Source organism: Olea europaea, chromosome 8 (genome assembly GCF_002742605.1).
Source record: "Olea europaea var. sylvestris chromosome 8, O_europaea_v1, whole genome shotgun sequence".
In the NCBI taxonomy this organism is placed as follows: Eukaryota; Viridiplantae; Streptophyta; class Magnoliopsida; order Lamiales; family Oleaceae; genus Olea; species Olea europaea.
The window spans coordinates 10,300,227-10,317,482 of record NC_036244.1 but is presented as its reverse complement, the minus strand read 5'-3'; the positions used below and the strand labels follow the sequence as shown (position 1 = coordinate 10,317,482).

At 31.2% G+C, this 17,256-nt stretch overlaps 1 protein-coding gene across 5 annotated transcripts; it reads right to left on the bottom strand.

The window, feature by feature from the left end:
• Nucleotides 1-214: 214 nt before the first annotated feature.
• LOC111398773 lies at nt 215-5,041 on the bottom strand. 5 transcript variants are annotated; one of them, XR_002703406.1, is made up of 6 exons: nt 4,462-5,033; nt 3,321-3,454; nt 2,994-3,166; nt 2,845-2,900; nt 508-628; nt 217-397 (listed from the first exon to the last, which is right to left on the bottom strand). XR_002703406.1 is itself a non-coding variant. In XM_023025861.1 (4 exons), exons 2-4 carry the CDS (start codon nt 3,420-3,422, stop codon nt 2,846-2,848), a joined length of 330 nt encoding a protein of 109 aa, XP_022881629.1. In that variant the 5' UTR covers nt 3,423-3,454; nt 4,462-5,030; the 3' UTR covers nt 651-2,845. The 5 variants fall into 5 exon arrangements, 1 of the variants encoding a protein (XP_022881629.1); XR_002703404.1 differs by having other exon boundaries at nt 215-397; nt 1,901-3,166; nt 4,462-5,041; XR_002703405.1 differs by having other exon boundaries at nt 2,845-3,166; nt 4,462-5,034.
• Nucleotides 5,042-17,256: the final 12,215 nt, after the last annotated feature.

Here is a 17,256-nt window from a genome sequence, read left to right as displayed (position 1 = left end):
GTTGATCAAAATTTTAATAGTTTGTGATTTTTCGATAACACATTAGTGCTTCTTAAATTGTAGATGGAGTCCATTTCACTTGTCAAAGGGAATAATATAAGAATGTCTTCATAGTACTAAACCTGCTGCCCTTCCTCTGTCTTGTGAAGTTGCAACACCATTGGTTGCCTTGTAATAATACCTAAACCGAAGATAAAAAAAAAATAATTCTACATCAGTTGATCAAAATTTTAATAGTTTGTGATTTTTCGATAACACATTAGTGCTTCTTAAATTGTAGATGGAGTCCATTCACTTGTCAAAGGGAATAATATAAGAATGTCTTCATAGTACTAAACCTGCTGCCCTTCCTCTGTCTTGTGAAGTTGCAACACCATTGGTTGCCTTGTAATAATACCTAAACCGAAGATAAAAAAAAAAATAAATAAATAAATAAAGGGATAAACAAATGGATAGCATTAATTAAATATTTATTCCAAGTTTATCAGATTAAAGGTCGGGGCTTACCAAAGTTATGGAAAAGGAAATCTCGTCCTACTATGCTCTCCAACTTAGAAGACTTCCCTGAACTCTGTTCTGAGCTCAAACCACAATTAGAAAACCCACATAAAAGCATGTTTGGCTTACCCTAGCAAAAAGTAAAAAAAAAATTAAGTAATTTCTTATTTCTAAATATATTTTGAAATGTTACTTTCGAGAAAAATGATATTTATTTCGAAAGAAGCTTTTAACTTATTTCCAATATTTATATTTATTTTGAAACCTGCTTACTTGGAAGGGAACTAAATCAATCCTATGTTTTTTTTACTTTTTATTTGATTTATGTCCAACCCTTTTCATACAAAGATCTACCTTTCTTGTTCGACCTTGCTGCCAATTCTAAATTAAGTTACTTCTCAATGGTACATTTTTAAGTCTACCTTGAACAATCTTAAATCATTTTTCTCCTGTCGACACTACTTCTCTTACTTCAACAATGTGCTAATGTCTAATTTAATACATTTTTTAAATGTATATACTTGACACACATTCAAATACTTATCATTGTTCCTTAGGAGCTAAAATTCAATTAATGTCAAGTAATGCTCACAAAAAATGCAAAATGAAAAACCAATATCAAAATTCAAAATTGAGAGACTCCGCTTCAAACTTAATCCCAGTATGTTCTTCTTGCTTATCTTTAACACTTTTCCTCGACTATCAATCCAATGTATCCAAATAGCTAATGTAAACGAACTTGTTGCACGTCAAATTGAGGAGGTAAAGGCCTAAATTTAAACCTCAAGAAAGTCATTAGACAAGCACTTAATTTTGTCGGGAATTGACTTTGTATTATCCTACATAGAATAAGAATTGAAATTATAATGTCACATTTGGAATATGAATTAATTTGTTTGTCCTGTGTTACAAGAATGAGTTGATTTGTTTCCTACATCCGAAAGGAATAGTTAGCTAACCTCTTTTGTGCACACATAATAGGAGACTCCACCTTATATTTTCACCATTTCAAGGTTGAGATGGTTGTAGACTATCTTAGGCTAAGACTTAGAAGATCATTTGTAGACTCCCATGTATGTATTTTGTAGTGTATTTGGGGGTTTGGAAATTGTGAGTACGTGTAATTGTAGCAATTTTTCACATTTGTATAAATCTTTGTTTTCTAAAATCTGGTTTTCACATTAACACATCAATATGCTACAATATGAAACTTTGTAAATAAAATTCCAAATTTTCCAATTATATGTGTCATACATTATTCAATAGGAGGAAACTCCTTACCTTGTCAACTATCCACCCACCACTTAGTATATCTCTGTAGAATTTCTCATTATATCTCACTAATTTTAAATAAACTCTTTGGCTGCATTCATATAAATATAATAAAAATTAATTAACTTACTATTGAGATTGTTATACATAAACAAGTCCAAGCAATTAGAAACTTGTCATTTCGGTTGCGGTCTCCAACATAGGAAGTCATTAGCATTCAACGGATCAACCACTTGAAATAGGTCAAAGTTATTCCCCTCTTCAATTTTTTCCCGCTTGTAGATATAGAAGGTAAGAAGGATTTCTTCGAGGCTCTAGAGTATTTCACCCTAATATGTTATAGATAAGCAAGAAAAAACCCTGTCGATTTGATGTAAAAACATTTTTGAACAATCATGGTGCTCAGTAATGATGCAATCAGTATGCCCACTACCATTAAAAGGGAACATTGATTGCTATATGCGAATCATCCTCATAAATCATAACAACCACTTGCAAGCAACATTTGTATAAAGAAAAAAGAACAGAACATGCAAAGAATTGTGAAAGCTAACATGCATTCCATACTGATTTATATGATCAATGGAGAGCACATCATCCACAACTTCAATAGTGCAAGCCAGAGAAATGTATTATTAGTAAAATGAAGATGCTTCTAGAAGATTCAGCATAGAGCTTGCCCGAGAGCAACCATATATTGTAAGCTTTGAAACGAATGCACATCATTATATTAATCTCCAGATCTCCAAGTTTTTTTAAGGCTACATAACTCGTTCATTTTCTAATTTTTTTACTTATTCCTCAAAATAATACTTATAGTCAGTGTTAACTGAAAAGAATAATTGTGGTCTCAAAATTGGCTATGCAGAAATATGTAGTATCTATTTCAACCCTGTTGGGAGCGTAGGATTAATTTCTCAACAATGTAATTTATTGACATGAATTATTGAAATGTGTAATTGCACAACGTAATTATTCATTCCTCAAAATGGGGCTCTAGCATTAGTTTCTCTATAAGCTTGTAACTATATTTTTTGAGCAATTAACAAGATGGATTATCAAGAAAATAACAACCTTAGATTTGAAGTTCCAATATAAGTTCATTAAGGCCACCAGTATTCACCGACTCCCTGTGCACAAGAATTGTTTCCTAAAAATAATAAGTTCAACGAGCTAAGGATATGCCAACATACTAACATGTGGTTTACAAAGGTAGAAAATACCAATGAAAATATTGCCATTGCATCACAGGGTGATCATGTTTTTGAGACCCAAACAATGTGATTTGCCTTTCTAGCTTGTCCAAACCAGATGCACCATGCTTTAGTACTAGACAAGGTTTAATATGAAATGTAGCAGACAAATTCTCCAGATCATGAATATCATTGAGTCCGTCCTGAGAAAATAAAGATTAAACTGCACACATCAGATAACTACAGAGGATTGTGGAAAAATGAAAAAAAATGAGCAAAAGAGAAAATGACAGAGCCCGGATGAAGGTACGGAATAGCAATAGAAAATTGGAAATATTTATTGAATAGCAACTATACCTCCAAATGTTGTGCAGCATCTGAACGAATGCCTTTATCAATGGACACCCCCTCTGGAGGAGTATCAGCGTCATCTTGCCCATTCATGTGCTTTCCACTCATGCTTGAATCATTTGAATTAGAAAGAGCATCATCTTGAATTTGCAGGGAAAATCTCAAGTTATTAAAGCAGCATTCAAATGATTCAATCCATATAACCAACTGATCAATGGATTAATAGCATACAAAAGTAGCTTGATTCTTTAGATCCTCCTGATAAAAATTCAAGGCAGTGATACCTAGGATGTACTCTTGCTACACATTAAGATCAGCCCAGGATAATGTCTAACTAAGATGTTGAAAATACAAGCATGATAATATTGTAAAACAAACTACTGAGTCTATGCAACACTGATTGCATCTCGTACAATGATATACACACACACACACACACACATATAAAAGCAGTGATTAATATACAATTTAAATTGGCATAACATAGAGAAAAGAACAGCTCGTTCTTTATTGATGTCACTCCATCATGCTCATCCTATATTATTTCCTTGAATTTCTTTTCCAATGACATTTCATTTTTGGCTAACAGTTCCACTGACGCTCTTCATTCAACCAATAAATGTTGCAAATAAGTTTCTTGTACATGAAATTATTACCTGACATCAAACTAATCCATCTAATTCCCTGAGTTAAATAGATTAAAAATGAGTTTAGATCTGCAAAAAATTGTTTATATGAAATATAATAAACAATAAATAAATTTTACTGCAAGATCCACATCCTAGGTACAACCCTAACATTCTTTTGACTTTTCACAAAATCTTGCTCCAAAACCATTTAAACAAGAATTGCTTTCTACATTTATGAAGGAAACAAATTTAAGTAGTATTAACATGGTGAAAATTATTTTACTGACATAATTAGTAATTCCCTATAATATCCCAAAATTCCTTATACAAAATATGATCCAAGTACAATGAATAAACTCAATTACTGAAGCTCAAACCTAATTACATATATCCATGTGGGAATAACAAATAAAGAAACCTTATATGCAGGAATGATGAATTGAAAGTAGTCTTTTATGTTATGTTTGCAATCAATTCAAATTAATAGAGGAAAAATTATTATTTGTGATTAATAGTACCTGAAGACAGTCTGATGAAGAAACTCTCTCCCCATAATCATCAATACTTTTATCTTTAGCAATTGTCCTCCTTGGGATCTTTTCAACTGTGTCTCCAACGAAACCCTTTGCCACACCGAGTCAAAAATATTCCTATATTTTGTCAATCAAATAGAATCATACTTCACTTTGCACAACACAAAGCATAATATGTTTCCCCTCTTTAATCCCATGAACTATGATTCTCAGAAGAAATTAGAAACCCAATTTCTAATTCAAAATTTCATATTCCTAAGACTCAAACTGAATCCCAAATTTATCTTAAAAGAACAACAACAACCAAATCAAGCTTCCATAAAATCCAATTCAACCCTTCCCAATAGGATTATCATTCGATCCGTCGGATTTATAACAGTAAGTTAGGGTTTCATATGATGGTCGAAAGAAGAGAGCATGTTTCGCTTGAAACTATAGAAGAACCATTATTGGAACAAGCTAAGGAACAGTGTGAAAAGGCCTATGACATGGATGAACAGTAATCCCAAAGCCTCTCTTTTAAGAGAGAGTGTACATATATATAAAGGTTGGCTGAAAACACTAAAATTATATAATGTTTTCAACAAAATATATTGGTGATATTTGTTATGGAAAGATTGAAAAAGGAAAGAGTAAACAAAAGTCATTAGACTTATGTGTAATATAATGACAACAAAAGCTACATATTTATATGGAAGGATTAGAGATACAATGGTAATAATTTCTAAGGTTATAGAGATATAATTGATATTCACTAATAAACTTATCATATTTATTAAATGACACATTATAAAATATATATTTCGTCGATACCTTGTTTGATAAAAATTCAATGAGACAAAAACATTAAATGAAAAAGAATACAGTTATTTTGGAGCATTAAAATAAATGCAACTTCATTAAAACCTTGATATAAAAATCCAACATGATAAAACCTAAGAAAAGGTGAGTACAACTACTCCCCCCAATATTGATCATTGGAAATTTTTTAGTGTGACGCTTTCCAATCTTTTGAACCTATTTCTTGAACGTAAACATTGGCAGTGCTTTTGTAAAGAAAGCAGCTACATTGTCGCTTGAGCGAATTTGTTGACATCAATGTTGTCATTCTTCTAAAACTTATGTATATGAAAGAATTTGGGAGAAATATGTTGTCCTATCACTTTTTATAGTGGCTTCTATTAAGTTGTGCAATACAAACAACATTGTTTTCATACAAAATTGTTGGACTATTTTTTGTTAAAATTAATCAGTATGATGTTTAGATCTGATGGGTCATGTTCCTCGACCATACACATTCTCGATTTGTTTCATGAATTGTAATAATTTCATAATGATTTGAGGTTATTGTTGTTAATGATTGTTTCACAGATATTTATGATATAGCTATTCCTTTATATGTAAACACATATCCTATTTATGATTTAGTTTTATGTGGATCAAAGAGTAACATACATCTGCATATCCCATTAAAATAGATCCCAACTTTTAAGAATAAAATAATCTTAAATCAATAGTATATTTTATGTAACGAAAAGCATATTTAACACCATTCCAATAGCTTTGAATTTGTGTAAAGTTATATCTTGCAAAGATATTTACAAAAAAAGATATGTCGAGTCAAGTGCAATTTGCAAAATAATTTAATGTCCTAATTGTACTAAGATATGATATTTTTGGACCAAAAACCTTTTCTCCATCTTTAAGGGGATGAAATTGATCTTTTTTCATATCAAATGATCGAACAACCATAGGTGATGCTAATGAATATACATTATCAATAGAAAATTGTTTTTTTTTTTTTTGAAAAACAATGGAAAAAACAACCATAGGTGATGCTAATGAATATACATTATCAATAGAAAATTGTTTTTTTTTTTTTGAAAACACATGGAATACATCATCGTTTTTATAATTATTTTTCAACAAATATTCGCTAATGCGAGTGCACCACAGATGTCTGGATTGCTTCAATCCATCTTATGATCATTACAATTTAATTGAGAACATAGTTCTCGGACGTGTATTATTTATTCCTAGCATTTTTAGTCATTTAGGGAATTTCATATATATGTTCCCTATCAAGTGAATCATATAAACTGACAGTTACTACATTCATAAGGCGTATATCGAATTTTTGTGACATAGTCAAACTAATTAAGAATGTAAAAGTGATGGTATCCGTTATGGGAAGATACGTTTCTTCATAATCAATTTTTGATCTGTGAGAAAAACCTTGAGCTACAAGTCGGACTTTATATCTTGTAATTTTATTGTTTTCATTTCTTTTTCGTATAAAAATTCATTTGTATCATACAAGAATTACATTTTCGGGTCCTCGAACTATATGTCCAAATACTTTTTATTTATATAAGGAGTTCAATTATATTTGTATGGCCTTTTACCATTTGGTCAATCATTTCTATACCGACAATTTTTAACAGATTGTGAGTTAGGATCCTCATTTTGCATAATATAGAAAGTCACGTTAGAAGGTGAAAATATTTCTATAATAATATTATTTTGTTCCAATAATTTATGATATAACATATAATTTATTAAAATCTCATTATTTTCAAACACTTATGGCTCTTCACGAACCATATTTTCAATATTTAATTGATCAATCTTTTCTAATGTTAATTATTTTGAAGTTTTTGGTTAATTTTTCTCTTGTACTTTTCTTTTTCAAGGTACAAGAGTTTTTTGAACCAACTGATCAACCATGTTTCTGATATATTTGAAATTCATTTGCTATAACAGATTGTCCTATAGGAATATCAATTTTTGTTGGGGTATTTTCTACTGGAATATGACTTTATAACTCTTCTTATATCATCAATATATCAAGTAATTGATTTGCAACATTTTGTAAATGAATGATTTTCAACCTCTTGCTCACATGGATAATAAGGATCAAAGTGATGTATAACTATTTCATTCCAAAAAATTTTACCTTATTTTTCAGACATAATTTTTCCTTTGTTAAGTTAGAAAACTCATTTTATCAAAATGACAACTGGTAAACTACATAAAACACTCATTAAAGATTCAATATACTATCAGCTAGTGAAACAAAATCCAGATAAATCCCAAGTCTTCATTGGGGACCAATTTTAGTATGTTTGTAGGGTGAAATAGGGGCTTAGAAGGCACAACTAAAAAACCCATAGATAATAAATATTAGGTTCATGATCAAATGCAAGTTGCAAAGGTGAATATTGATAATAGAAGTTGATCTTATAAAAACCAAAATGATGTAGCTTGTAATACGACATGACTCCAAATAAAAGTTGGGAGTTTTATTTTCATAAGTAATGGTCTTAATAAATTGTAAATGTTTAATAAACGATTCAACTAAACCATTTTATGTATGGTCATGTGCAACTGAATGTTCAATAACAATCCAAATCGACATACAATAATCATCGAATGCTTGTGATCTAAATTCACTAGCATTATCAAGACGATTTATATTGATTGAGTAATCAGAAAATTGAGCTCGTAATTTTATGATTTGAGCAAGTAATCTAGAAAAATCTACATGAATTTTGGTGGGTATATTGACACACATATGTCTCTATAAATTTTTTCAAAGAAAGTTGGGTATTCAATATTGACATTTGTAGTCAAAGGTCTAATAACTAAATTGTCCTACAAATAAGCTACACATGGATAATCATCATTAGATAAAAGACTCTCCTAGTTCTTTTAAAAGATGTCCATGTGAGTTGCTTATTATTCAACGCATCATTATAGCTCCTGTAGATTCAAGTTGATAATATCAAAGTATAAACTTTTTGAGTCAACGAACTTCTGGTTCATGGCAGTATTTAATTCAACCATTTGTATAATTGTATGATATATGTTAGATGAGAGTGTATGAAAATTTTATTTTATCAGCTTTTGGCCAAATAAAAAAGAAGTTATCCAAATATATTCAATACTATTTTCTTGCATCTTTTCAATGTGATATCCATTGCAACTAATATCCTTAAAATCAAGAAAATTTCTTCTAAATTTGCTAAAATAAAGTGTGTCGTCAATATATAATTTTGTATTATTTTGTAAAATGATAAAGAGCTCTTCCGAAGTTTTCAATGATATTCGATGCACTTGATATTGTATAAATTATCTTCTGCTAATGTTAAGTCCAAAAAACATTTTTAGTCTTGAAGAATAACATGCGTAGTTACATAATCAATCAAATAGGTATCTTGAAAATTCGTCATGAAACTTCACTAAACGTTGAAGAATTATGCTTTCATGCTGATAATGTATTATGAGAAGAGAGAATAAAAGTGAATAGACTTGTGTGTATTATATTGAGAACCGGTACCACATATTTATAGGGTATGATTATGAACTTACTATTTATAGGTTGTAGAGGTGAAATTATCGTTCACTGACAAACGTACTATTTACAACAATAATTAAATTTTTAGGAAATATATTAGAATTTGAGTTGAGGAACTTAAAACTATATATATTTTTAAAATCAATTAAAATCCTAACTGAGAAGTTGTCACACCTCAAAAATATAGATAACCATAAATTACCCTGTGTAGAAATGATATTGATGACTTAATCTGGACATAAGATTTTACACATATTTTTAAAGATAAAATGAAATAAGTATCTTCACAATAAGGTCTCTGTATATTCTCGCATGGTCATCTATGATACACATATGGTATGTTATGAACAAATACTGTATAATCAAATTTCAACATATTTCTCTTAAGGATTCCAAAAGTATCTATCATGTCATTTCAAAAGTCATATGTATAGCACAGGATTTTCTAAATATAATGCAAGAATTTATAAAATCAAAACAACATCCTACAAGATAACCCTATAGGTCATCATCTATGTACATCGAATTCTAGAATCCCGTAAGAACTCCACAGCTAGCCTTGACTTCTATGAAGTCTCATGCTCACTTGCAATGCAAGAACTATATAAACTAATGCTCAGTAAGCAGAAACCATACATGTCATGAGTATGAGTATGAGTAACAATAATATATGACACCATACCATTTACTTTAAACATTATGCTACAAATGCATCATATTCAAGTATTCGTCAAAGTCAACTCAAAATAACTTCAGTTGAAAGTTCAGAGTTTCAATAGGTTATAAAACTCCCAAAAGAGCTAAAGAAAAACTTCCAAAACCATGAGTTAAACTTCACCTGCTCAAACTGCAATTCCAGCTTATTGTTTTCTATTTCTCTTTTCTTCATTTGCCCTTTCTTTCGATTGGGGTCACTTGGGGATAACTTTGGAGGGTTAAATGTCTTATTTAAGAGCTATATAAAGAGTCTTAAGGATTGGAGTCATGAGTGATACTTAAAGGTGAAGAAAAATGTGATTAAAGGACAAGTATCCTCAAGCATAAGGTGTCAAAGCAGGATGTGGCTTCATGCAGCCAAATTTAACTTTTTCCTTACCTTATTTGGAGCCATATGTGACTTAGAAGATGTATTTCTATCCTACGTAAAGTGCTAAGGGTTTAGAAGATGTGTTGGAGGCCTTAAGGTTGAAGGAATTAGATGTTAGAATAACAAGTCAACACATGTTAAGTAGGTGTCTCCTTTTAGTTACACTTTGATTTTGTAACTATCTTTAGATGATTTTCATGAAACTTAGAGGGATAATATACCACATATAGAAAGTCTTAAAGAGTGGTAGATGTGGATAATGCTTAAGGCTGAAGAAATTGACCATTATAAGGACAAATCAATAGGCATGAGGTGTACTGGGTATAAGATGGTCTCTTGTGGTTAAAATCTAATTTTGGGCCAATCCTTGCAGACACAAATCAAGTATCCTCGGTTTATTTTAATGCCTTTAAAATCCATTTTACTTGCCCAAAGATCCCAAAATATATTACAGAAATAATTTCTTAACCGTTCATTTAATTACTTACCCGATTGACACCTAATTCTCGACCGACTTCAACGATTTGCACATCAATATTTATAATGTCATATGTAACATACTATTGCGTCGTGATCATGTCACTTCATGCCTCATGTCTCAATATGTCAATTACCTATCTAAAGTTTAAGGTGACCTTGATCAACCGAATAGAAAGCCTGAAACTTTGTCGATACTTCTTCCGGCCTTTTCAATATCTCCATTGCTTACCCAGTCAATCTCAAACATTTAGGTTAACCTAATTTTCTATCATAGCTCAATGCAAAATTCACCACCTAGGTTGAGGAGTCAAAGACTAAAATCTTAAAACCTCAATAATTGAATGCACCATTTTACAATAAATCAATGAGGAAAAATTGATGCAAATGACATTGTAAATAGTATAAAATGCATGAATCATATTAGCCAAATGTGTAACATGAAGTTCGAGGTATCACAATCTTGAATCATTTAATTTGAAAATAGAGTGTACTTTTAGATGAAAAAGCAACGAACACAAACAAAAACAGCAACATCAAATGACTAACTATCAAAATATACTTATTTCTATTTAGCCAATTGGACAAGTGGCCACAAGAGTAGCAGCATCACTAGATCAACAACATGACCGAGGGAAAATAAATGAAGGGGACTTGCCAGTCTAAATGTTCTTGATGCCCATAGGAGTACCCACGCGCTCTAGGATTCTATATCCAAATTTTAGGGTAAATAATTTTCAAATAAGGGAAGATTAAATCAATTTGACCAGCGACACTCTCCAATTCTACGAGTTACCTCAAGCTATGATACACATATGGTATGTTATGAACAAATACTGTATAATCAAATTTCAACATATTTCTCTTAAGGATTCCAAAAGTATCTATCATGTCATTTCAAAAGTCATATGTATAGCACAGGATTTTCTAAATATAATGCAAGAATTTATAAAATCAAAACAACATCCTACAAGATAACCCTATAGGTCATCATCTATGTACATCGAATTCTAGAATCCCGTAAGAACTCCACAGCTAGCCTTGACTTCTATGAAGTCTCATGCTCACTTGCAATGCAAGAACTATATAAACTAATGCTCAGTAAGCAGAAACCATACATGTCATGAGTATGAGTATGAGTATGAGTAACAATAATATATGACACCATACCATTTACTTTAAACATTATGCTACAAATGCATCATATTCAAGTATTCGTCAAAGTCAACTCAAAATAACTTCAGTTGAAAGTTCAGAGTTTCAATAGGTTATAAAACTCCCAAAAGAGCTAAAGAAAAACTTCCAAAACCATGAGTTAAACTTCACCTGCTCAAACTGCAATTCCAGCTTATTGTTTTCTATTTCTCTTTGCTTCATTTGCCCTTTCTTTCGATTGGGGTCACTTGGGGATAACTTTGGAGGGTTAAATGTCTTATTTAAGAGCTATATAAAGAGTCTTAAGGATTGGAGTCATGAGTGATACTTAAAGGTGAAGAAAAATGTGATTAAAGGACAAGTATCCTCAAGCATAAGGTGTCAAAGCAGGATGTGGCTTCATGCAGCCAAATTTAACTTTTTCCTTACCTTATTTGGAGCCATATGTGACTTAGAAGATGTATTTCTATCCTACGTAAAGTGCTAAGGGTTTAGAAGATGTGTTGGAGGCCTTAAGGTTGAAGGAATTAGATGTTAGAATAACAAGTCAACACATGTTAAGTAGGTGTCTCCTTTTAGTTACACTTTGATTTTGTAACTATCTTTAGATGATTTTCATGAAACTTAGAGGGATAATATACCACATATAGAAAGTCTTAAAGAGTGGTAGATGTGGATAATGCTTAAGGCTGAAGAAATTGACCATTATAAGGACAAATCAATAGGCATGAGGTGTACTGGGTATAAGATGGTCTCTTGTGGTTAAAATCTAATTTTGGGCCAATCCTTGCAGACACAAATCAAGTATCCTCGGTTTATTTTAATGCCTTTAAAATCCATTTTACTTGCCCAAAGATCCCAATATATATTACAGAAATAATTTCTTAACCGTTCATTTAATTACTTACCCGATTGACACCTAATTCTCGACCGACTTCAACGATTTGCACATCAATATTTATAATGTCATATGTAACATACTATTGCGTCGTGATCATGTCACTTCATGCCTCATGTCCCAATATGTCAATTACCTATTTAGGATTTAAGGTGACCTTGATCAATCAAATGGAAAGCTTGAAACTTTGTCAATACTTATTCTGACCTTTTCAATATTCCCATTGCATACCAAGTCAATCTCCAACATTTAGATTAACCTAATTTTCTACCCGAGCTCAATGTAAAATTCACCACCTAGGTCAAGGAATCGAAGACTAAAATCTTAAAATCTCAATAATCGAATGCACCGTTTTAAGAGAAAATAATTAGAAAAAATTGATGCAATTGATATTTTAAATAGCATGAATCATATTGGCCAAATGTGTAATGTGGAGTTCGAGGTATTATAGAAGTCCTTAAAAATTGGGCTAGATTTTGATTCTATTGGGATTGATATGCTTAATGGATTTTGTTACTTGTACATAAAAAATATACATAATTGATTAAATATATGATGTGGAGGAAAAAGTTGATTGTATTTTAAACTGGCAAATGATAAAGTTTCATGTAGCATTATGTAATCCATTATTTAAATCTTTATATACATATAGCAATATCCTTACTTAAATAAGGACCAAGTAAAGTAGAAAATAAGATTCAATTTCGTTAACCATTTTAGAGAATTCTCTTATTGAAAAGAAAGGCCCCATATATAAAGGATAGAGGTTTTCTATATAAATAGAGAATGAATGAATGTAAATGCAAGAATAGGGCAGAAACACATGATGAAAGAACTAAAGAAACTCTAAATTAGCCCTAAATCTCTTCGATGGGGACCTTTAGGTCTTTGCTTGGAAGCATTGGATTTATGGAATTTTTTTAAAGTATCAATTTTGGACGTTCATGAGCTTTTAATTTTTTGTATAGTACTGACTTTTAAAATAGTCTAATTCTTGCTTAAAAGTATATTAGGTGCTCTAAAAAAATTTTAAAGAATGTGGTATTTTATTTATATGCATTTTTAATATGAAAGTTAATTTTTAACTTAAAAAGTGAAATAGTTACTTATTAAGTAATTTTTTAACTGTAAGTAAATTTTACAATTATAAATGATATTTTACACATGAGAAAATTTTTACTTATAAATTTTTATATTTACCAAATAAAATTTGTCTTATTAGGCCCTCGTTTGGTATAGACTAAAATCAAGATTTCATTTAATTCAAAATAAATAATTAATTTTAATCATTCTTTTATTGGGGTTCATAACTTTTCAACCACACATTTCATCAATTATCTTATTTTAATCTCCCACAAAACATGGGCTAGTAGTATTTTTTTTTTTGTACATAAAAGTGAATTTTTAATCTTTTAAGTGATAATTATAAAATATTTTTTTTGCTTGAAATTAAAATTTTTAATTATAGTATTTTAATATTTTATGTAAAATTGATTTTTTGTCTTGTAAAGTAATTATTTGAAGAGGGCAAAATTGAAAGAAAATTTGAAAAAATGTAAAAATAAATTTACCTATTTGGTGGATTGAGAAATACAATCTAAATTATACTATAAATATCCAAAAAAACTAAGACTAATGCTACTTATACATAATTTTGTACAAATTGATGACACAACATTATATTAAACTTTAATTAATTTCCTTCTCTTATTTTTCTTCTATTTCTCTCTTTTTAAAATTATTTTATCTCTTTCTCTTTTCATCAATCTGTGTACATGTAGCATTACTAAAAAAGTAAACACTACTTTTTTAGTCGCACCAAAAAAGGTCAAAATCAATTAACGAAATAACGATGTTTGAGCCAATATCAAGAGGGAAATGAATAGGTGTTTTATGCGAAAATTAAATTAATCAATTAATAAAAAGCACAAGTCATTGTTATTAATCAATTCAGATGAATTCACATGTACGACTATCCTACGTTGAATTATCGTAGTTAATAAGTTGTTGAAAAATAAATTACTCCAGAAAATTATTCACAGAGAAAACCCCTCGCAAGATAAAAAGTCCGAGTCCAAGCCAGTAAGAATCCTCTTTAAATGAATCAACTTACAGTAACTGTCAGACTTGACTAACTATAGTACTTTTTGACCTCCTGGCTGCAATTACTAAAGCCCTCCTAGATTGGGGGCTGCTACACAAACTCCAAACTTTCTGAAATCGTCTATCTCCTATGGATCACCAAGAACCCTTGTTCTTCTTCAACTGGAACTCCGATCTCCTTTCTCGATCTTTAGAACTTTGACAGATTATATGGAGGATTGTATTTTAGTGTTTTAGATTGTGTGGATTTAATGTTTTTCAACGACGTGGCTAAATCAATAGAGGATTAAACTATTTGTATGTAGTGATTTCTTGTGTTAACTCAATGTTCAATCCATCCAATTTAGAGATGAGGCGTGTGTATGTATAATATAGAGGTTTTGGGTAGTATGGGTGAAATAAAACTCTTGAAAAATGCAAAATAATGTTTCTAAGTAAACGTTGTCATTCGAGCAAGAGCCCAACGACAATGTGAAGGACAAGTGCTCCACTCGAGCAATAGGTAAGCAGCAGGTTAGCAACAATGTTACTGTTTTGGTAGCTCGAATAACAGCTTGACTGTAAACTAGCATAACCGACCCCGAAGGTTCCTAATACATCTATAAAATTTATCACCTGACTCTTTGACTTTCAAAACCCTTTTACAATTATATTTTTGTCTAAAGATGCTAACAACTCTAAAACCTAACAATGAAAATAAATAAATAATAACCCCCAAAATAGGTCCTAAAAAACTATCAATATTTTTTTATTTTTTTTGGAACAAAAGTTAGATTTTTTTGTCCTTCCTATTCTTTCTACGGTTTCTACAATAATGAGTATACGTGTGTGTGTGTGTGTGTGTGTGAGAGAGAGAGAGAGAGAGAGAGAGAGAGAGAGGGCCGAGTTCGGGGAACATAATGGTTGCTATAGTGAATGACTGAACACACATATCTAAGGGGTCGGGCATTATTTAATTCAAGTAGGAATTGGGTGTCAAACATTTTCGGGCAAAATGACATTTTCCGACCAAAAGAACATCTGTCTCAGAATGTTTTTTCAATAAAAATTATGAAAATGCTACTTTACCATGCTCTTTGACCTACACAATGACAGAATGACGTGGTCAACAATATATTAAAAATTCTTTGACCTCTGTTGTTTCTCATTGTTTGAAAACCAATAAAAAGCGACGAAGGCCAGGTTACCAATTTTCGTTCCCAATTCATTAAAAATTTGGGCGCCAATTTTCTTGCTTTCTCAGTTCTCATCTACACAATCTCCATTTTGGCACTCACAATCCGGCTACACCTCATTAGTCTACAGTGTTGATACCTCCGATTTGGCCACAACATCGTTCCAGATTCTGCGAGCTCCATTAGTGTACAACACAGACACCTCCGATTTGGCACCTTCGTTCCAAGCATTTACTAACCATTGCTTCAAAATTATGACAAGAAAATGTAAAGGTTGAAATTTATTATAAAATCTAAAATTATTTTTCGAATCTGAAATTTGTTTGATAATATAGGGCCAAATCTCCATTTTCGTTGTGTGTGAAATGCTAAACAAGGTTTATGAAGCTGTAAATGTTGGAAATGCTGTGTCACACCATCATCTTTCTCTGTAACCTTCTTCAAATTTGAAAAAAAAAAAATTATCTAATGTAGAAACTTTTCTTCTTTCCAGCTACACTATTTTTAGTTACCACTTTTTTTTTTTTTGTTTATCGTATGTAGATAAAATCTCCAGTTTCGTTTTGTGTAAAATCTAAAATTTCGTATACATGGTGCTTATTTTTGACAAAATAGTCAGGAATTTGTTAAGTAGAAACATGATGACTGTGTTAATTCTATGGAAGCTGCTCATGTAAGCAAGCGTAACTGAATATGTTGCATCAATTGTCTCTTTGTCACAAGGAAAGAAATTTTGGACGACGTCGAAGTCGTTATGTTGGTGGAGTCCGATGACGAGAGTGATCCTGACAATACAAAATTACTAGGTGATGATGAAACACAAGGGAATGTTGTGATTGTAATTGTGCCTGAGGTGGGCATGAAGTTTAAGGACGAAAATAAAATATTCGATTTTTATAAAAGATATGCATATGACATTGGTTTTCCAATGAGAAAAAGAAATTCGAAAAGGGATGATGATGGAGTTCTGCGATATGTTACTTATGTTTGCAGCCGCGAAGGGAAAAAAAATCAATAATACAGGCGTTTCACAAGTTACCATGCAGAGTGGATGTAAAGCCAGGCTCATCGCATGTTAAGATATTCATGGAATATGTCAAATTAATACTGAAAGTTCTAGGGACGCGCTACTACACTTAGAAAGTTCACGGGAACGCTTTACAACGTCAAATTCAAATTTTAAGCATTTACCAAGTGTACGTTCCAATTACCAATTCGATCTTACGTGCGGAATTAATCTAACTAAAGCAACAAGTCACTTATGTTAGTTATCTAGATGATTAGACATACAATCCAATTTAATCCTATGTTGAATTACCGCATATTATTCTAAATAACTGAAAGTAGTAAAAACAAAATCAACACAAGAATTGTTGACGGAGAAACCCAACACGGGAAAAACTCCGGGCACAAGCCAGTTACCTCCAGTAAGGATACTTCAAAGATTACAATGATTCGCCAATCAAAGAACCCATCAAGATCTACTGTCACAGCCTGACGATCTACTGCGTAGACTCTCTAGACTCCT